This window comes from Anopheles funestus, chromosome 2RL, assembly GCF_943734845.2.
Source record: "Anopheles funestus chromosome 2RL, idAnoFuneDA-416_04, whole genome shotgun sequence".
NCBI classification, from domain to species: domain Eukaryota; kingdom Metazoa; phylum Arthropoda; class Insecta; order Diptera; family Culicidae; genus Anopheles; species Anopheles funestus.
In genome coordinates this window covers 488,717-510,182 of record NC_064598.1, presented here as the reverse complement: position 1 = coordinate 510,182, position 21,466 = coordinate 488,717, and the positions used below count along the sequence as shown (strand labels likewise).

At 34.0% G+C, this 21,466-nt stretch overlaps 1 protein-coding gene and 1 long non-coding RNA gene across 4 annotated transcripts in view; one reads left to right on the top strand and one right to left on the bottom strand.

Annotated features, from left to right (window-relative positions):
* Positions 1–386: 386 nt before the first annotated feature.
* Positions 387–2,783, top strand: LOC125760442 (uncharacterized). Its single transcript, XM_049420583.1, has 2 exons — positions 387–1,388; positions 1,455–2,783. Exons 1-2 carry the CDS (start codon positions 828–830, stop codon positions 1,581–1,583), a joined length of 690 nt encoding a protein of 229 aa, XP_049276540.1. The 5' UTR covers positions 387–827; the 3' UTR covers positions 1,584–2,783.
* A 580-nt stretch (positions 2,784–3,363) lies between these two features.
* LOC125760452 (uncharacterized) overlaps positions 3,364–21,466 on the bottom strand; it is a 30,005-nt gene continuing 11,902 nt past the window's right edge. The window contains exons 2-4 of one of the 3 annotated variants that reach the window (XR_007417998.1): positions 14,888–15,789; positions 6,818–8,955; positions 3,364–5,204 (exon numbers count right to left, since the gene is read on the bottom strand). This is a non-coding gene — a long non-coding RNA (uncharacterized LOC125760452). Of the gene's footprint in view, positions 5,205–6,817; positions 8,956–14,887; positions 19,057–21,466 lie in introns of those variants that run through there. The other 2 variants (XR_007417997.1, XR_007417999.1) reach the window with 2 other exon arrangements.

Sequence of the window (21,466 nt, the reverse complement as noted above, 5' to 3'; positions counted from 1 at the left end):
AAGCTCATCCGAATTGGCGATAAAGGAGCGCAAAATTGTATATGAATTTTGAATTTGTTCAAAATTGCGTTTTATGATATTTAAATAATCAAAACCGATTCAATGGAGCATTTACGAATAAATTTGCTACATGACACGCCTTTCTTGGAAAAGCAGTTAGAAAAGAGATTTTACATAACAAACAAGAAAACCAATCAGCAACGTGCTGGTTGTTGATAATGTGTAACAAGTAAGACATAATTCCTGTTATCAGTTTTACCATTAGCTTGACTAAGACAAGCCATAGCCAACCACAATGAACTCCAAGATTGGGAAAATAATTTGCCAACTATAATCAGTGTTCTTTCTTGATACTGCAAGCCATTCATTGTATTTTGGACCATCGTTGGGGAAGCAAATCGTCGCTCGGAGTTGTTATCGTACGGCTTAACGGTTGACTTGTGCGGGAACGTAAGCGAAGAACCTGTTGTGTATTCAAGGAACAAATTGAACTCGCTTATGTTCCACCCATGGATTCAACGGTGAATAGCAGTGGAATAGAAGCAAGTGTTGACTACCGAAAAAAACGTATCAAGAACGTGCAGAAAGTAGAACTGGTGCGTTTAATGAAAGCTAACTTTCTATTCATTCGGGGCAAACATGCTGTGGCGCGCAGTGAGAAGAGTCGTGCCGATGTTTGGAAGATGATTACTAGTCGGTTAAATAGTTTAGGTCCACCGATACAGTCCACAGAAGCATGGCAAAGAGTGAGTGTCCAAAGGTTCCGTTTCCGAAAATTATTGTGCACAGCCTAACATGCATTTCTTGTGCTACAGCGTTGGAATGACATGCGATCGGCGACCAAGAGCAAGATGACAAAGGTCCAGAACTATGTCCGCGAGCATGGAGAAGATTGTCCGTACAAGCTTAACCTCGTAGAGCGTCTGATCTGGGACACATTTAGTGTGAAGCCGGAGGAGTATATGAAGGACTTGAACATGAAATTGTGGCGCGAGAAGCAGCAAGCAAATTGTCATGGAGTAATTGGGCAGCAGCAATCCGCACTTGACTGTATTTCTCCTAGTTCGTCCGAAATTTCTACCGAACAGAGCTTTGATATGGGATGGAATCCGGAAGTAACTACATGTCATAACACAGGTTTAGGAGGAAATTCCGAAATGTGCTTGACGTCTGTGAATAAGGAGAACGGAAAACTAGCCTATTCGAATCAAACAACTGGCGGGTTTTATGCTATCTCCAGCTGTAATCTACAGGACCAGAATTACGGAGAACAACCAACAACGAGCAGCTTGAGCTATCAAGGCTTTCCCAGCACAGATACAAACCAATGGAATGGTTCAGGATCATCTTATGAGGAGCGTGAAGACGCTTCTCTTCATCAGGCAAAGGTATTTTTTAATAACAAACTTAATCTTCCTTTAGAAGATGGTACATGTTTTGTTTTCTGCTAACAGATGACTTCAATATCGGATCTAGTGCCTGGAAATAAAATGTTGTGGGAGCTAAATAAGCTGTTCGAAGTGGTATTGAAACAGAACGAAGAAATACTCGTCTTATTGAGGCAATCTAGCAATGATAATTAAGCAATAGAAACATTCACATGGCACTACAAAATTAGTGCACTTAGCAAGATCCCTTGCTTTCGAAGAAAAAAGATAAACATACTTTTTGGCGGATAAAGCGAGGAGAGTCTGTTTTTGAACAAAAGTAAAATAGAAATTTTAAAACTGAACATTATTCCTACCGTAGAAAAGAAAGAACATGGAACAAGTGTAGTCCAGAAAGAGAAAGCTGATCATGATGAGGGAACATGATAACAGGAAGGTAAGTAAGTTTATATTTTTCGAAATGCCTTATTTGTGCATAAGTTGTTAAGAAAATTCTAGAAAGCCTAAAAGTTTATAAAATAGGACAATATAACATACAGCGCTCTTAATATCGAGCGGGAAATTTAACTTTATGCTAAAAAACTCGCGTCACGGTGTTTCGTACGTGTTCTTAGGTTTGACAAAGGTATGCCGGTCTTAAGCGACAAGAATGGTAACAAAATTCCATCCGAATCTTTCTCGTACGAAGGACTAATTTAATCAGCCAAGCTTACATGTAGGCAAGAAAAGCCAACAATATCGCTGTTTAATCAAAACTAACGATAAATTGTCATCAATTCATCATTTAAATTTTCTAGGTAAACAAGGTAATTGAAACCAATTCAGAGCAAGTCACACATTTTAAGAATCTACTTGACAGGTACTGGGAACACTTATCAGACAGCTTAACACATTATTCAGTACCACCAGCACTGTATCCTTATTCCTATCGAAAGTGGGATTAATTACTGATAAAAGATTGGTTATGAATAGATTTAATAGTCAAAATATGCTTTTAATGATTATTATTCACATTATACTTTTTATAGGGCGGCCATGAACCGATTTGTTAAATTGTGAGTGTAATGGAAGAAACATTTTCGTAGTTAAGATGTGCACAAAACCCGTAAATTATCATCGTTTTCAAAACAATTTAAAAAAAGCACGATGTGTATCGGATTTTTTGTAAACTTAACAACAAAAGGATAATATTTTTACGATACATGCATTATAACACTTCCTTTTCTTTCCGATAATCCGGTCTCAATGATCGGGGCAAAAACAACAATAAGATGGAAAAAGGTCAGATTGTAAAAAACTTTGTTGGACACTAATCGATTGTAATAAGATAATTGCTACACAGCTTCCGCACCGATAGGTACGCAACGCAAACCGACGGCGTTCGTGGTTGTATGTTGATAGTAACAGCACACAACATTGGACGACGTCTGTTTTAATTAAATCTTCCAACCACATGGAAATAACTACCGAACCGATAGTGTTTGTTTTCATTGTAAAACAATTTCAGGTCAACAATAGTGTCGGCTCAAGCTGTGGCGTCTTTGAAGTGTCGCTTGACGCTGATTAAATCACGCATGTTACTAAATTTCGATTAACAACAGTAAGTGATGAGTTTTGGTTTCATTGAGTAATTTTCTATCTGTGTGAAGAATTTGGTATTTTTTTATTTCATACTTCTTAACGTACGTATCTAGACGATGCACCACACGCCACATTAATTTATGAGTACAGTTTAATCGATCTGTTTAGAGTAAATAGGTACATATATACAGGGGCGGATCATTCTTTCATTTTTCGTCGATTATGAGGTCCCCAAATAAATTGAGAAATTTAGCAATTTTTTTTTACATTGATTTATTTTAATGCGAATTTGCTGCGATAAGTTCCTTTTCACTCAAATAATGCTTTAAACTAAAAACAGAATAAAAAATCACAAAATAAAAATTCAACACGAAAATTTCATAAGGCTTACCCCTTGCCATTTTTTTGAGCAATTTATCAAAATTTAAAAAATTGTTTTATTTTAATGCGAAATTGTTGCAATATGTTTCTTTTCACTCAAACAATGCTTCAATTTACAAAAAGATAAAAAATAATAAAAAAATTGAAAAAATCTAAAAATTTGTCAATCTACTAAGGCTCATTTTTGCACCAAGTTTTCCCTATAACTCGGTCGGTATCTAACGCATCTCCAATCTTTAACCTGTGGTCGATAGATGGCATCAATGGCTACATTTTCTTCTTGCACAGCCATGCCCTCAGATGTCTGTGCCAGAAGTTATTCCAGGAACCAAGTTCCATACCCTGTTTGAGAAAATGTAAAATTTTCCTCATTTTTGCACCAACTTTTGCCTATAACTCGGTCGGTATCCAACGGATCGCCAAACTTTAACCTGTGGTCGATAGATGACACCAATGGCTACATTTTCTTCTTGGACAGCCATGCCCTTAGATGTATGTGCCAGAAGTTATTCGAGGAACCAAGTTCCTTACCCTGTTTGAGAAAATGTAAAATTTTCCTCATTTTTGCACCAACTTTTGCCTATAACTCGGTCGGTATCCAACGGATCGCCAAACTTTAACCTGTGGTCGATAGATGGCACCAATGGCTGCATTTTCTTCTTGGACAGCCATGCCCTTAGATGTCTGTGCCAGAAGTTATTCGAGGAACCAAGTTCCATACCCTGTTTGAGAGAATGTAAAATTTTCCTCATTTTTGAGCAATGTAGCAAACATTTTAAATGTGATATATTTTGATGGGAATTTGTTGCAATAAGTTTCTTTTCACTTAAATAGTGCTTTAAATTAAAAAAAGAATAAAAAATCAGAAAAAAATTTCAAAAAAATTTTTCACTCGAAAATTTCATAAGGCTTACCCCTTACGATTTTTTTGGGAAATTTTGCAAAAAAAATTAAATTGTTTTATTTTAATGCCAATGGGTTGCAATGAGTTTCTTTTCACTCTAATAATGCTTGAAATGAAAAAAAGAGTGAAAAATAATAAAAAAATCAAAAAATTAAAAAAAAAAATGAAAATTTTCCTCATTTTTGCACCAAATTTTGCCTATAACTCGGTCGGTATCCAACGAATCGCCAATCTTTAACCTGTGGTCGATAGATGGCACCAATGGCTACATTTTCTTCTTGGACAGCCATGCCCTCAGATGTCTGTGCCAGAAGTTATTCCAGGAACCAAGTTCCATACCTTGTTTGAGAAAATGTAAAATTTTCCTCATTTTTGAGCAATGTAGCAAAAATTTTAAATGTTATATTTTTTGCTGGGAATTTGTTGCAATAAGTTTCTTTTCACTTAAACAGTGCTTTAAATTAAAAAAAAAATAAAAAATCAGAAAAAAATTTCAAAAAAATTTTTCACTCGAAAATTTCATAAGGCTTACCCCTTACGATTTTTTTGGGAAATTTTGCAAAAAAAATTAAATTGTTTTATTTTAATGCCAATGGGTTGCAATGAGTTTCTTTTCACTCTAATAATGCTTGAAATGAAAAAACGAGTGAAAAATAATAAAAAAATCAAAAAATTCAAAAAAAAATGAAAATTTTCCTCATTTTTGCACAAAATTTTGCCTATAACTCGGTCGGTATCCAACGAATCGCCAATCTTTAACCTGTGGTCGATAGATGGCACCAATGGCTACATTTTCTTCTTGGACAGCCATGCCCTCAGATGTCTGTGCCAGAAGTTATTCCAGGAACCAAGTTCCATACCCTGTTTGAGAAAATGTAAAATTTTCCTCATTTTTGCACCAACTTTTGCCTATAACTCGGTCGGTATCCAACGAATCGCCAATCTTTAACCTGTGGTCGATAGATGGCACCAATGGCTACATTTTCTTCTTGGACAGCCATGCCCTTAGATGTCTGTGCCAGAAGTTATTCGAGGAACCAAATTCCATACCCTGTTTGAGAAAATGTAAAATTTTCCTCATTTTTGCACCAACTTTTGCCTATAACTCGGTCGGTATCCAACGAATCGCAAGACTTTAACCTGTGGTCGATAGATGGCACCAATGGCTACATTTTCTTCTTGGACAGCCATGCCCTTAGATGTCTGTGCCAGAAGTTATTCGAGGAACCAAGTTCCTTACCCTGTTTGAGAAAATGTAAAATTTTTCTCATTTTTGAGCAATGTAGCAAAAATTTTAAATGTGATATATTTTGATGGGAATTTGTTGCAATAAGTTTCTTTTCACTTAAATAGTGCTTTAAATTAAAAAAAGAATAAAAAATCAGAAAAAAATTTCAAAAAAATTTTTCACTCGAAAATTTCATAAGGCTTACCCCTTACGATTTTTTTGGAAAATTTTGCAAAAAAAATTAAATTGTTTTATTTAATGCCAATGGGTTGCAATGTGTTTCTTTTCACTCTAATAATGCTTGAAATGAAAAAACGAGTGAAAAATAATAAAAAAATCAAAAAATTCAAAAAAAAAATGAAAATTTTCCTCATTTTTACACCAAATTTTCCCTATAACTCGGTCGGTATCTAACGAATCGCCAATCTTTAACCTGTGGTCGATAGATGGCACCAATGGCTACATTTTCTTCTTGGACAGCCATGCCCTCAGATGTCTGTGCCAGAAGTTATTCCAGGAACCAAGTTCCATACCCTGTTTGAGAAAATGTAAAATTTTCCTCATTTTTGCACCAAATTTTGCCTATAACTCGGTCGGTATCCAACGAATCGCCAATCTTTAACCTCTGGTCGATAGATGGCACCAATGGCTACATTTTCTTCTTGGACAGCCATGCCCTTAGATGTCTGTGCCAGAAGTTATTCGAGGAACCAAGTTCCTTACCCTGTTTGAGAAAATGTAAAATTTTCCTCATTTTTGAGCAATGTAGCAAAAATTTTAAATGTGATATATTTTGATGGGAATTTGTTGCAATAAGTTTCTTTTCACTTAAATAGTGCTTTAAATTAAAAAAAGAATAAAAAATCAGAAAAAAATTTAAAAAAAAATTTTCACTAGAAAATTTCATAAGGCTTACCCCTTACGATTTTTTCGGGAAATTTTGCAAAAAAAATTAAATTGTTTTATTTTAATGCCAATGGATTGCAATGAGTTTCTTTTCACTCTAATAATGCTTGAAATGAAAAAAAGAGTGAAAAATAATGAAAAAATCAAAAAATTAAAAAAAAAAATGAAAATTTTCCTCATTTTTACACCAAATTTTGCCTATAACTCGGTCGGTATCCAACGAATCGCCAATCTTTAACCTGTGGTCGATAGATGGCACCAATGGCTACATTTTCTTCTTGGATAGCCATGCCCTCAGATGTCTGTGCCAGAAGTTATTCCAGGAACCAAGTTCCATACCCTGTTTGAGAAAATGTAAAATTTTCCTCATTTTTGCACCAAATTTTGCCTATAACTCGGTCGGTATCCAACGAATCGCCAATCTTTAACCTGTGGTCGATAGATGGCACCAATGACTACATTTTCTTCTTGGACAGCCATGCCCTTAGATGTCTGTGCCAGAAGTTATTCGAGGAACCAAGTTCCATACCCTGTTTGAGAAAATGTAAAATTTTCCTCATTTCTGAGCAATTTAGCAAAAATTTTAAATGTTATATTTTTTGCTGGGAATTTGTTGCAATAAGTTTCTTTTCACTTAAATAGTGCTTTAAATTAAAAAAAACTAAAAAATCAGAAAAAAATTTCAAAAAAAATTTTCACTCGAAAATTTCATAAGGCTTACCCCTTACGATTTTTTTGGGAAATTTTGCAAAAAAAATTAAATTGTTTTATTTTAATGCCAATGGGTTGCAATGAGTTTCTTTTCACTCTAATAATGCTTGAAATGAAAAAATTAGTCAAAAAATAATAAAAAAATCAAAAAATTCAAAATAAAAAAATGAAAATTTTCCTCATTTTTACACCAAATTTTGCCTATAACTCGGTCGGTATCCAACGAATCGCCAATCTTTAACCTGTGGTCGATAGATGGCACCAATGGCTACATTTTCTTCTTGGACAGCCATGACCTTAGATGTCTGTGCCAGAAGTTATTCCAGGAACCAAGTTCCATACCCTGTTTGAGAAAATGTAAAATTTTCCTCATTTTTGCACCAAATTTTGCCTATAATTCGGTCGGTATCCAACGAATCGCCAAACTTTAACCTGTGGTCGATAGATGGCACCAATGGCTACATTTTCTTCTTGGACAGCCATGCCCTTAGATGTCTGTGCCAGAAGTTATTCGAGGAACCAAGTTCCTTACCCTGTTTGAGAAAATGTAAAATTTTCCTCATTTTTGAGCAATGTAGCAAAAATTTTAAATGTGATATATTTTGATGGGAATTTGTTGCAATAAGTTTCTTTTCACTTAAATAGTGCTTTAAATTAAAAAAAGAATAAAAAATCAGAAAAAAATTTCAAAAAAAAATTTCACTCGAAAATTTCATAAGGCTTACCCCTTACGATTTTTTTGGGAAATTTTGCAAAAAAAATTAAATTGTTTTATTTTAATGCCAATGGGTTGCAATGAGTTTCTTTTCACTCTAATAATGCTTGAAATGAAAAAATTAGTCAAAAATAATAAAAAAATCAAAAAATTAAAAAAAAAAATGAAAATTTTCCTCATTTTTGCACAAATTTTTGCCTATAACTCGGTCGGTATCCAACGAATCGCCAATCTTTAACCTGTGGTGGATAGATGGCACCAATGGCTACATTTTCTTCTTGGATAGCCATGCCCTCAGATGTCTGTGCCAGAAGTTATTCCAGGAACCAAGTTCCATACCCTGTTTGAGAAAATGTAAAATTTTCCTCATTTTTGCACCAAATTTTGCCTATAACTCGGTCGGTATCCAACGAATCGCCAATCTTTAACCTGTGGTCGATAGATGGCACCAATGGCTACATTTTCTTCTTGGACAGCCATGCCTTCAGATGTCTGTGCCAGAAGTTATTCCAGGAACCAAGTTCCATACCCTGTTTGAGAAAATGTAAAATTTTCCTCATTTTTGCACCAACTTTTGCCTATAACTCGGTCGGTATCCAACGAATCGCCAATCTTTAACCTGTGGTCGATAGATGGCACCAATGACTACATTTTCTTCTTGGACAGCCATGCCCTTAGATGTCTGTGCCAGAAGTTATTCGAGGAACCAAGTTCCATACCCTGTTTGAGAAAATGTAAAATTTTCCTCATTTCTGAGCAATTTAGCAAAAATTTTAAATGTTATATTTTTTGCTGGGAATTTGTTGCAATAAGTTTCTTTTCACTTAAATAGTGCTTTAAATTAAAAAAAAACTAAAAAATCAGAAAAAAATTTCAAAAAAATTTTTCACTCGAAAATTTCATAAGGCTTACCCCTTACGATTTTTTTGGGAAATTTTGCAAAAAAAATTAAATTGTTTTATTTTAATGCCAATGGGTTGCAATGAGTTTCTTTTCACTCTAATAATGCTTGAAATGAAAAAATTAGTCAAAAATAATAAAAAAATCAAAAAATTAAAAAAAAAAATGAAAATTTTCCTCATTTTTGCACCAAATTTTGCCTATAACTCGGTCGGTATCCAACGAATCGCCAATCTTTAACCTGTGGTGGATAGATGGCACCAATGGCCACATTTTCTTCTTGGACAGCCATGCCCTCAGATGTCTGTGCCAGAAGTTATTCCAGGAACCAAGTTCCATACCCTATTTGAGAAAATGTAAAATTTTCCTCATTTTTGCACCAACTTTTGCCTATAACTCGGTCGGTATCCAACGGATCGCCAGACTTTAACCTGTGGTCGATAGATGGCACCAATGGCTACATTTTCTTCTTGGACAGCCATGCCCTTAGATGTCTGTGCCAGAAGTTATTCGAGGAACCAAGTTCCTTACCCTGTTTGAGAAAATGTAAAATTTTCCTCATTTTTGAGCAATGTAGCAAAAATTTTAAATGTGATATATTTTGATGGGAATTTGTTGCAATAAGTTTCTTTTCACTTAAATAGTGGTTTAAATTAAAAAAAGAATAAAAAATCAGAAAAAAATTTCAAAAATATTTTTCACTCGAAAATTTCATAAGGCTTACCCCTTACGATTTTTTTAGGAAATTTTGCAAAAAAAATTAAATTGTTTTATTTTAATGCCAATGGGTTGCAATGAGTTTCTTTTCACTCTAATAATGCTTGAAATGAAAAAAAGAGTGAAAAATAATGAAAAAATCAAAAAATTAAAAAAAAAATGAAAATTTTACTCATTTTTACACCAAATTTTGCCTATAACTCGGTCGGTATCCAACGAATCGCCAATCTTTAACCTGTGGTCGATAGATGGCACCAATGGCTACATTTTCTTCTTGGACAGCCATGCCCTCAGATGTCTGTGCCAGAAGTTATTCCAGGAACCAAGTTCCATACCTTGTTTGAGAAAATGTAAAATTTTCCTCATTTTTGCACCAAATTTTGCCTATAACTCGGTCGGTATCCAACGGATCGCCAAACTTTAACCTCTGGTCGATAGATGGCACCAATGGCTACATTTTCTTCTTGGACAGCCATGCCCTTAGATGTCTGTGCCAGAAGTTATTCGAGGAACCAAGTTCCTTACCCTGTTTGAGAAAATGTAAAATTTTCCTCATTTTTGCACCAACTTTTGCCTATAACTCGGTCGGTATCCAACGAATCGCCAATGTTTAACCTGTGGTCGATAGATGGCACCAATGACTACATTTTCTTCTTGGACAGCCATGCCCTTAGATGTCTGTGCCAGAAGTTATTCGAGGAACCAAGTTCCATACCCTGTTTGAGAAAATGTAAAATTTTCCTCATTTCTGAGCAATTTAGCAAAAATTTTAAATGTTATATTTTTTGCTGGGAATTTGTTGCAATAAGTTTCTTTTCACTTAAATAGTGCTTTAAATTAAAAAAAAACTAAAAAATCAGAAAAAAATTTCAAAAAAATTTTTCACTCGAAAATTTCATAAGGCTTACCCCTTACGATTTTTTTGGGAAATTTTGCAAAAAAAATTAAATTGTTTTATTTTAATGCCAATGGGTTGCAATGAGTTTCTTTTCACTCTAATAATGCTTGAAATGAAAAAATTAGTCAAAAATAATAAAAAAATCAAAAAATTAAAAAAAAAAATGAAAATTTTCCTCATTTTTGCACAAAATTTTACCTATAACTCGGTCGGTATCCAACGAATCGCCAATCTTTAACCTGTGGTGGATAGATGGCACCAATGGCTACATTTTCTTCTTGGATAGCCATGCCCTCAGATGTCTGTGCCAGAAGTTATTCCAGGAACCAAGTTCCATACCCTGTTTGAGAAAATGTAAAATTTTCCTCATTTTTGCACCAACTTTTGCCTATAACTCGGTCGGTATCCAACGGATCGCCAGACTTTAACCTGTGGTCGATAGATGGCACCAATGGCTACATTTTCTTCTTGGACAGCCATGCCCTTAGATGTCTGTGCCAGAAGTTATTCGAGGAACCAAGTTCCTTACCCTGTTTGAGAAAATGTAAAATTTTCCTCATTTTTGAGCAATGTAGCAAAAATTTTAAATGTGATATATTTTGATGGGAATTTGTTGCAATAAGTTTCTTTTCACTTAAATAGTGCTTTAAATTAAAAAAAGAATAAAAAATCAGAAAAAAATTTCAAAAAAATTTTTCACTCGAAAATTTCATAAGGCTTACCCCTTACGATTTTTTTGGGAAATTTTGCAAAAAAAATTAAATTGTTTTATTTTAATGCCAATGGGTTGCAATGAGTTTCTTTTCACTCTAATAATGCTTGAAATGAAAAAATTAGTCAAAAATAATAAAAAAATCAAAAAATTAAAAAAAAAAATGAAAATTTTCCTCATTTTTGCACAAATTTTTGCCTATAACTCGGTCGGTATCCAACGAATCGCCAATCTTTAACCTGTGGTGGATAGATGGCACCAATGGCTACATTTTCTTCTTGGATAGCCATGCCCTCAGATGTCTGTGCCAGAAGTTATTCCAGGAACCAAGTTCCATACCCTGTTTGAGAAAATGTAAAATTTTCCTCATTTTTGCACCAAATTTTGCCTATAACTCGGTCGGTATCCAACGAATCGCCAATCTTTAACCTGTGGTCGATAGATGGCACCAATGGCTACATTTTCTTCTTGGACAGCCATGCCTTCAGATGTCTGTGCCAGAAGTTATTCCAGGAACCAAGTTCCATACCCTGTTTGAGAAAATGTAAAATTTTCCTCATTTTTGCACCAACTTTTGCCTATAACTCGGTCGGTATCCAACGAATCGCCAATCTTTAACCTGTGGTCGATAGATGGCACCAATGACTACATTTTCTTCTTGGACAGCCATGCCCTTAGATGTCTGTGCCAGAAGTTATTCGAGGAACCAAGTTCCATACCCTGTTTGAGAAAATGTAAAATTTTCCTCATTTCTGAGCAATTTAGCAAAAATTTTAAATGTTATATTTTTTGCTGGGAATTTGTTGCAATAAGTTTCTTTTCACTTAAATAGTGCTTTAAATTAAAAAAAAACTAAAAAATCAGAAAAAAATTTCAAAAAAATTTTTCACTCGAAAATTTCATAAGGCTTACCCCTTACGATTTTTTTGGGAAATTTTGCAAAAAAAATTAAATTGTTTTATTTTAATGCCAATGGGTTGCAATGAGTTTCTTTTCACTCTAATAATGCTTGAAATGAAAAAATTAGTCAAAAATAATAAAAAAATCAAAAAATTAAAAAAAAAAATGAAAATTTTCCTCATTTTTGCACAAAATTTTGCCTATAACTCGGTCGGTATCCAACGAATCGCCAATCTTTAACCTGTGGTGGATAGATGGCACCAATGGCTACATTTTCTTCTTGGACAGCCATGCCCTCAGATGTCTGTGCCAGAAGTTATTCCAGGAACCAAGTTCCATACCCTATTTGAGAAAATGTAAAATTTTCCTCATTTTTGCACCAACTTTTGCCTATAACTCGGTCGGTATCCAACGGATCGCCAGACTTTAACCTGTGGTCGATAGATGGCACCAATGGCTACATTTTCTTCTTGGACAGCCATGCCCTTAGATGTCTGTGCCAGAAGTTATTCGAGGAACCAAGTTCCTTACCCTGTTTGAGAAAATGTAAAATTTTCCTCATTTTTGAGCAATGTAGCAAAAATTTTAAATGTGATATATTTTGATGGGAATTTGTTGCAATAAGTTTCTTTTCACTTAAATAGTGCTTTAAATTAAAAAAAGAATAAAAAATCAGAAAAAAATTTCAAAAATATTTTTCACTCGAAAATTTCATAAGGCTTACCCCTTACGATTTTTTTAGGAAATTTTGCAAAAAAAATTAAATTGTTTTATTTTAATGCCAATGGGTTGCAATGAGTTTCTTTTCACTCTAATAATGCTTGAAATGAAAAAAAGAGTGAAAAATAATGAAAAAATCAAAAAATTAAAAAAAAAATGAAAATTTTACTCATTTTTACACCAAATTTTGCCTATAACTCGGTCGGTATCCAACGAATCGCCAATCTTTAACCTGTGGTCGATAGATGGCACCAATGGCTACATTTTCTTCTTGGACAGCCATGCCCTCAGATGTCTGTGCCAGAAGTTATTCCAGGAACCAAGTTCCATACCTTGTTTGAGAAAATGTAAAATTTTCCTCATTTTTGCACCAAATTTTGCCTATAACTCGGTCGGTATCCAACGGATCGCCAAACTTTAACCTCTGGTCGATAGATGGCACCAATGGCTACATTTTCTTCTTGGACAGCCATGCCCTTAGATGTCTGTGCCAGAAGTTATTCGAGGAACCAAGTTCCTTACCCTGTTTGAGAAAATGTAAAATTTTCCTCATTTTTGCACCAACTTTTGCCTATAACTCGGTCGGTATCCAACGAATCGCCAATCTTTAACCTGTGGTCGATAGATGGCACCAATGACTACATTTTCTTCTTGGACAGCCATGCCCTTAGATGTCTGTGCCAGAAGTTATTCGAGGAACCAAGTTCCATACCCTGTTTGAGAAAATGTAAAATTTTCCTCATTTCTGAGCAATTTAGCAAAAATTTTAAATGTTATATTTTTTGCTGGGAATTTGTTGCAATAAGTTTCTTTTCACTTAAATAGTGCTTTAAATTAAAAAAAAACTAAAAAATCAGAAAAAAATTTCAAAAAAATTTTTCACTCGAAAATTTCATAAGGCTTACCCCTTACGATTTTTTTGGGAAATTTTGCAAAAAAAATTAAATTGTTTTATTTTAATGCCAATGGGTTGCAATGAGTTTCTTTTCACTCTAATAATGCTTGAAATGAAAAAATTAGTCAAAAATAATAAAAAAATCAAAAAATTAAAAAAAAAAATGAAAATTTTCCTCATTTTTGCACAAAATTTTACCTATAACTCGGTCGGTATCCAACGAATCGCCAATCTTTAACCTGTGGTGGATAGATGGCACCAATGGCTACATTTTCTTCTTGGATAGCCATGCCCTCAGATGTCTGTGCCAGAAGTTATTCCAGGAACCAAGTTCCATACCCTGTTTGAGAAAATGTAAAATTTTCCTCATTTTTGCACCAACTTTTGCCTATAACTCGGTCGGTATCCAACGGATCGCCAGACTTTAACCTGTGGTCGATAGATGGCACCAATGGCTACATTTTCTTCTTGGACAGCCATGCCCTTAGATGTCTGTGCCAGAAGTTATTCGAGGAACCAAGTTCCTTACCCTGTTTGAGAAAATGTAAAATTTTCCTCATTTTTGAGCAATGTAGAAAAAATTTTAAATGTGATATATTTTGATGGGAATTTGTTGCAATAAGTTTCTTTTCACTTAAATAGTGCTTTAAATTAAAAAAAGAATAAAAAATCAGAAAAAAATTTCAAAAAAATTTTTCACTCGAAAATTTCATAAGGCTTACCCCTTACGATTTTTTTGGGAAATTTTGCAAAAAAAATTAAATTGTTTTATTTTAATGCCAATGGGTTGCAATGAGTTTCTTTTCACTCTAATAATGCTTGAAATGAAAAAAAAGAGTAAAAAATAATAAAAAATCAAAAAATTAAAAAAAAAAATGAAAATTTTCCTCATTTTTGCACAAAATTTTGCCTATAACTCGGTCGGTATCCAACGAATCGCCAATCTTTAACCTGTGGTCGATAGATGGCACCAATGGCTACATTTTCTTCTTGGACAGCCATGCCCTCAGATGTCTGTGCCAGAAGTTATTCCAGGAACCAAGTTCCATACCTTGTTTGAGAAAATGTAAAATTTTCCTCATTTTTGCACCAACTTTTGCCTATAACTCGGTCGGTATCCAACGAATCGCCAATCTTTAACCTGTGGTCGATAGATGGCACCAATGGCTACATTTTCTTCTTGGACAGCCATGCCCTTAGATGTCTGTGCCAGAAGTTATTCCCGGAACCAAGTTCCTTACCCTGTTTGAGAAAATGTAAAATTTTCCTCATTTTTGCACCAAATTTTGCCTATAACTCGGTCGGTATCCAACGAATCGCCAATCTTTAACCTGTGGTCGATAGATGGCACCAATGGCTACATTTTCTTCTTGGACAGCCATGCCTTCAGATGTCTGTGCCAGAAGTTATTCCAGGAACCAAGTTCCATACCCTGTTTGAGAAAATGTAAAATTTTCCTCATTTTTGCACCAACTTTTGCCTATAACTCGGTCGGTATCCAACGAATCGCCAATCTTTAACCTGTGGTCGATAGATGGCACTAATGGCTACATTTTCTTCTTGGACAGCCATGCCCTTAGATGTCTGTGCCAGAAGTTATTCGAGGAACCAAGTTCCTTACCCTGTTTGAGAAAATGTAAAATTTTCCTCATTTTTGAGCAATGTAGCAAACATTTTAAATGTGATATATTTTGATGGGAATTTGTTGCAATAAGTTTCTTTTCACTTAAATAGTGCTTTAAGTTAAAAAAAGAATAAAAAATCAGAAAAAAATTTCAAAAAATTTTTCACTCGAAAATTTCATAAGGCTTACCCCTTACGATTTTTTTGGAAAATTTTGCAAAAAAAATTAAATTGTTTTATTTTTTAATGCCAATGGGTTGCAATGAGTTTCTTTTCACTCTAATAATGCTTGAAATGAAAAAATGAGTCAAAAATAATAAAAAAATCAAAAAATTAAAAAAAAAATGAAAATTTTCCTCATTTTTACACCAAATTTTGCCTATAACTCGGTCGGTATCCAACGAATCGCCAATCTTTAACCTGTGGTCGATAGATGGCACCAATGGCTACATTTTCTTCTTGGACAGCCATGACCTTAGATGTCTGTGCCAGAAGTTATTCCAGGAACCAAGTTCCATACCCTGTTTGAGAAAATGTAAAATTTTCCTCATTTTTGCACCAACTTTTGCCTATAACTCGGTCGGTATCCAACGGATCGCCAATCTTTAACCTGTGGTCGATAGATGGCACCAATGGCTACATTTTCTTCTTGGACAGCCATGACCTTAGATGTCTGTGCCAGAAGTTATTCCAGGAACCAAGTTCCATACCCTGTTTGAGAAAATGTAAAATTTTCCTCATTTTTGCACCAACTTTTGCCTATAACTCGGTCGGTATCCAACGGATCGCCAAACTTTAACCTGTGGTCGATAGATGGCACCAATGGCTACATTTTCTTCTTGGACAGCCATGCCCTCAGATGTCTGTGCCAGAAGTTATTCGAGGAACCAAGTTCCTTACCCTGTTTGAGATAATGTAAAATTTTCCTCATTTTTGAGCAATGTAGCAAAAATTTTAAATGTTATATATTTTGATGGGAATTTGTTGCAATAAGTTTCTTTTCACTTAAATAGTGCTTTAAATTAAAAAAAGAATAAAAAATCAGAAAAAAAATTCAAAAAAATTTTTCACTCGAAAATTTCATAAGGCTTACCCCTTACGATTTTTTTGGGAAATTTTGCAAAAAAAATTAAATTGTTTTATTTTAATGCCAATGGGTAGCAATGAGTTTCTTTTCACTCTAATAATGCTTGAAATGAAAAAATTAGTCAAAAATAATAAAAAAATCAAAAAATTCAAAAAAAAATGAAAATTTTCCTCATTTTTACACAAAATTGTTCCTATAACTCGGTCGGTATCCAACGAATCGCCAATCTTTAACCTGTGGTCGATAGATGGCACCAATGGCTACATTTTCTTCTTGGACAGCCATGCCCTCAGATGTCTGTGCCAGAAGTTATTCCAGGAACCAAGTTCCATACCCTGTTTGAGAAAATGTAAAAATTTCCTCATTTTTGCACCAACTTTTGCCTATAACTCGGTCGGTATCCAACGGATCGCCAAACTTTAACCTGTGGTCGATAGATGGCACCAATGGCCACATTTTCTTCTTGGACAGCCATGCTCTTAGATGTCTGTGCCAGAAGTTATTCGAGGAACCAAGTTCCTTACCCTGTTTGAGAAAATGTAAAATTTTCCTCATTTTTGAGCAATGTAGCAAAAATTTTAAATGTGATATATTTTGATGGGAATTTGTTGCAATAAGTTTCTTTTCACTTAAATAGTGCTTTAAATTAAAAAAAGAATAAAAAATCAGAAAAAAATTTCAAAAAAATTTTTCACTCGAAAATTTCATAAGGCTTACCCCTTACGATTTTTTTGGGAAATTTTGCAAAAAAATTAAATTGTTTTATTTTAATGCCAATGGGTTGCAATGAGTTTCTTTTCACTCTAATAATGCTTGAAATGAAAAAAAGAGTGAAAAATAGTAAAAAAATCAAAAAATTAAAAAAAAAAATGAAAATTTTCCTCATTTTGGCACCAAATTTTGCCTATAACTCGGTCGGTATCCAACGAATCGCCAATCTTTAACCTGTGGTCGATAGATGGCACCAATGGCTACATTTTCTTCTTGGACAGCCATGCCCTCAGATGTCTGTGCCAGAAGTTATTCCAGGAACCAAGTTCCATACCCTGTTTGAGAAAATGTAAAATTTTCCTCATTTTTGCACCAACTTTTGCCTATAACTCGGTCGGTATCCAACGAATCGCCAATCTTTAACCTGTGGTCGATAGATGGCACTAATGGCTACATTTTCTTCTTGGACAGCCATGCTCTTAGATGTCTGTGCCAGAAGTTATTCGAGGAACCAAGTTCCATACCCTGTTTGAGAAAATGTAAAATTTTCCTCATTTTTGAGCAATGTAGCAAAAATTTTAAATGTTATATTTTTTGATGGGAATTTGTTGCAATAAGTTTCTTTTCACTTAAATAGTGCTTTAAATTAAAAAAAAGAATAAAAAATCAGAAAAAAATTTCAAAAAAACTTTTCACTCGAAAATTTCATAAGGCTTACCCCTTACGATTTTTTTGGGAAATTTTGCAAAAAAAATTAAATTGTTTTATTTTAATGCCAATGGGTTGCAATGAGTTTCTTTTCACTCTAATAATGCTTGAAATGAAAAAAAGAGTGAAAAATAATAAAAAATTCAAAAAATTAAAAAAAAAATGAAAATTTTCCTCATTTTTGCACCAAATTTTGCCTATAACTCGGTCGGTATCCAACGAATCGCCAATCTTTAACCTGTGGTCGATAGATGGCACCAATGGCTACATTTTCTTCTTGGACAGCCATGCCCTCAGATGTCTGTGCCAGAAGTTATTCCAGGAACCAAGTTCCATACCCTGTTTGAGAAAATGTAAAAATTTCCTCATTTTTGCACCAATTTTTGCCTATAACTCGGTCGGTATCCAACGGATCGCCAAACTTTAACCTGTGGTCGATAGATGGCACCAATGGCTACATTTTCTTCTTGGACAGCCATGCCCTTAGATGTCTGTGCCAGAAGTTATTCGAGGAACCAAGTTCCTTACCCTGTTTGAGAAAATGTAAAATTTTCCTCATTTTTGAGCAATTTAGCAAAAATTTTAAATGTTATATTTTTTGCTGGGAATTGGTTGCAATAAGTTTCTTTTCACTTAAATAGTGCTTTAAATTCAAAAAAAATAAAAAATCAGAAAAAAATTTCAAAAAAATTTTTCACTCGAAAATTTCATAAGGCTTACCCCTTACGATTTTTTTGGGAAATTTTGCAAAAAAAATTAAATTGTTTTATTTTAATGCCAATGGGTTGCAATGAGTTTCTTTTCACTCTAATAATGCTTGAAATGAAAAAAAGAGTGAAAAATAATAAAAAAATCAAACAATTCAAAAACAAAAATGAAAATTTTCCTCATTTTTGCACAAAATTTTGCCTATAACTCGGTCGGTATCCAACGAATCGCCAATCTTTAACCTGTGGTCGATAGATGGCACCAATGGCTACATTTTCTTCTTGGACAGCCATGCCCTGAGATGTCTGTGCCAGAAGTTATTCCAGGAACCAAGTTCCATACCCTGTTTGAGAAAATGTAAAATTTTCCTCATTTTTGCACCAACTTTTGCCTATAACTCGGTCGGTATCCAACGGATCGCCAAACTTTAACCTGTGGTCGATAGATGGCACCAATGGCTACATTTTCTTCTTGGACAGCCATGCCCTTAGATGTCTGTGCCAGAAGTTATTCGAGGAACCAAGTTCCTTACCCTGTTTGAGAAAATGTAAAATTTTCCTCATTTTTGAGCAATGTAGCAAAAATTTTAAATGTGATATATTTTGATGGAAATTTGTTGCAATAAGTTTCTTTTCACTTAAATAGTGCTTTAAATTAAAAAAAGAAAAAATCAGAAAAAAATTTCAAAAAAATTTTTCACTCGAAAATTTCATAAGGCCCTTACGATTTTTTTGGGAAATTTTGCAAAAAAAATTAAATTGTTTTATTTTAATGCCAATGGGTTGCAATGAGTTTCTTTTCACTCTAATAATGCTTGAAATGAAAAAATTAGTCAAAAATAATAAAAAAATCAAACAATTCAAAAAAAAATGAAAATTTTCCTCATTTTTACACCAAATTTTTCCTATAACTCGGTCGGTATCCAACGAATCGCCAATCTTTAACCTGTGGTCGATAGATGGCACCAATGGCTACATTTTCTTCTTGGACAGCCATGACCTTAGATGTCTGTACCAGAAGTTATTCCAGGAACCAAGTTCCATACCCTGTTTGAGAAAATGTAAAAATTTCCTCATTTTTGCACCAACTTTTGCCTATAACTCGGTCGGTATCCAACGGATCGCCAAACTTTAACCTGTGGTCGATAGATGGCACCAATGGCTACATTTTCTTCTTGGACAGCCATGCCCTTAGATGTCTGTGCCAGAAGTTATTCGAGGAACCAAGTTCCTTACCCTGTTTGAGAAAATGTAAAATTTTCCTCATTTTTGAGCAATGTAGCAAAAATTTTAAATGTGATATATTTTGATGGGAATTTGTTGCAATAAGTTTCTTTTCACTTAAATAGTGCTTTAAATTAAAAAAAGAATAAAAAATCAGAAAAAAATTTCAAAAAAATTTTTCACTCGAAAATTTCATAAGGCTTACCCCTTACGATTTTTTTGGGAAATTTTGCAAAAAAATTAAATTGTTTTATTTTAATGCCAATGGGTTGCAATGAGTTTCTCTTCACTCTAATAATGCTTGAAATGAAAAAAAGAGTGAAAAATAGTAAAAAAATCAAAAAATTAAAAAAAAAAATGAAAATTTTCCTCATTTTGGCACCAAATTTTGCCTATAACTCGGTCGGTATCCAACGAATCGCCAATCTTTAACCTGTGGTCGATAGATGGCACCAATGGCTACATTTTCTTCTTGGACAGCCATGCCCTCAGATGTCTGTGCCAGAAGTTATTCCAGGAACCAAGTTCCATACCCTGTTTGAGAAAATGTAAAATTTTCCTCATTTTTGCACCAAATTTTGCCTATAACTCGGTCGGTATCCAACGAATCGCCAATCTTTAACCTGTGGTCGATAGATGGCACTAATGGCTACATTTTCTTCTTGGACAGCCATGCTCTTAGATGTCTGTGCCAGAAGTTATTCGAGGAACCAAGTTCCATACCCTGTTTGAGAAAATGTAAAATTTTCCTCATTTTTGAGCAATGTAGCAAAAATTTTAAATGTTATATTTTTTGATGGGAATTTGTTGCAATAAGTTTCTTTTCACTTAAATAGTGCTTTAAATTAAAAAAAAGAATAAAAAATCAGAAAAAAATTTCAAAAAAACTTTTCACTCGAAAATTTCATAAGGCTTACCCCTTACGATTTTTTTGGGAAATTTTGCAAAAAAAATTAAATTGTTTTATTTTAATGCCAATGGGTTGCAATGAGTTTCTTTTCACTCTAATAATGCTTGAAATGAAAAAAAGAGTGAAAAATAATAAAAAATTCAAAAAATTAAAAAAAAAATGAAAATTTTCCTCATTTTGGCACCAAATTTTGCCTATAACTCGGTCGGTATCCAACGAATCGCCAATCTTTAACCTGTGGTCGATAGATGGCACCAATGGCTACATTTTCTTCTTGGACAGCCATGCCCTCAGATGTCTGTGCCAGAAGTTATTCCAGGAACCAAGTTCCATACCCTGTTTGAGAAAATGTAAAAATTTCCTCATTTTTGCACCAATTTTTGCCTATAACTCGGTCGGTATCCAACGGATCGCCAAACTTTAACCTGTGGTCGATAGATGGCACCAATGGCTACATTTTCTTCTTGGACAGCCATGCCCTTAGATGTCTGTGCCAGAAGTTATTCGAGGAACCAAGTTCCTTACCCTGTTTGAGAAAATGTAAAATTTTCCTCATTTTTGAGCAATTTAGCAAAAATTTTAAATGTTATATTTTTTGCTGGGAATTGGTTGCAATAAGTTTCTTTTCACTTAAATAGTGCTTTAAATTCAAAAAAAATAAAAAATCAGAAAAAAATTTCAAAAAAATTTTTCACTCGAAAATTTCATAAGGCTTACCCCTTACGATTTTTTTGGGAAATTTTGCAAAAAAAATTAAATTGTTTTATTTTAATGCCAATGGGTTGCAATGAGTTTCTTTTCACTCTAATAATGCTTGAAATGAAAAAAAGAGTGAAAAATAATAAAAAAATCAAACAATTCAAAAACAAAAATGAAAATTTTCCTCATTTTTGCACAAAATTTTGCCTATAACTCGGTCGGTATCCAACGAATCGCCAAT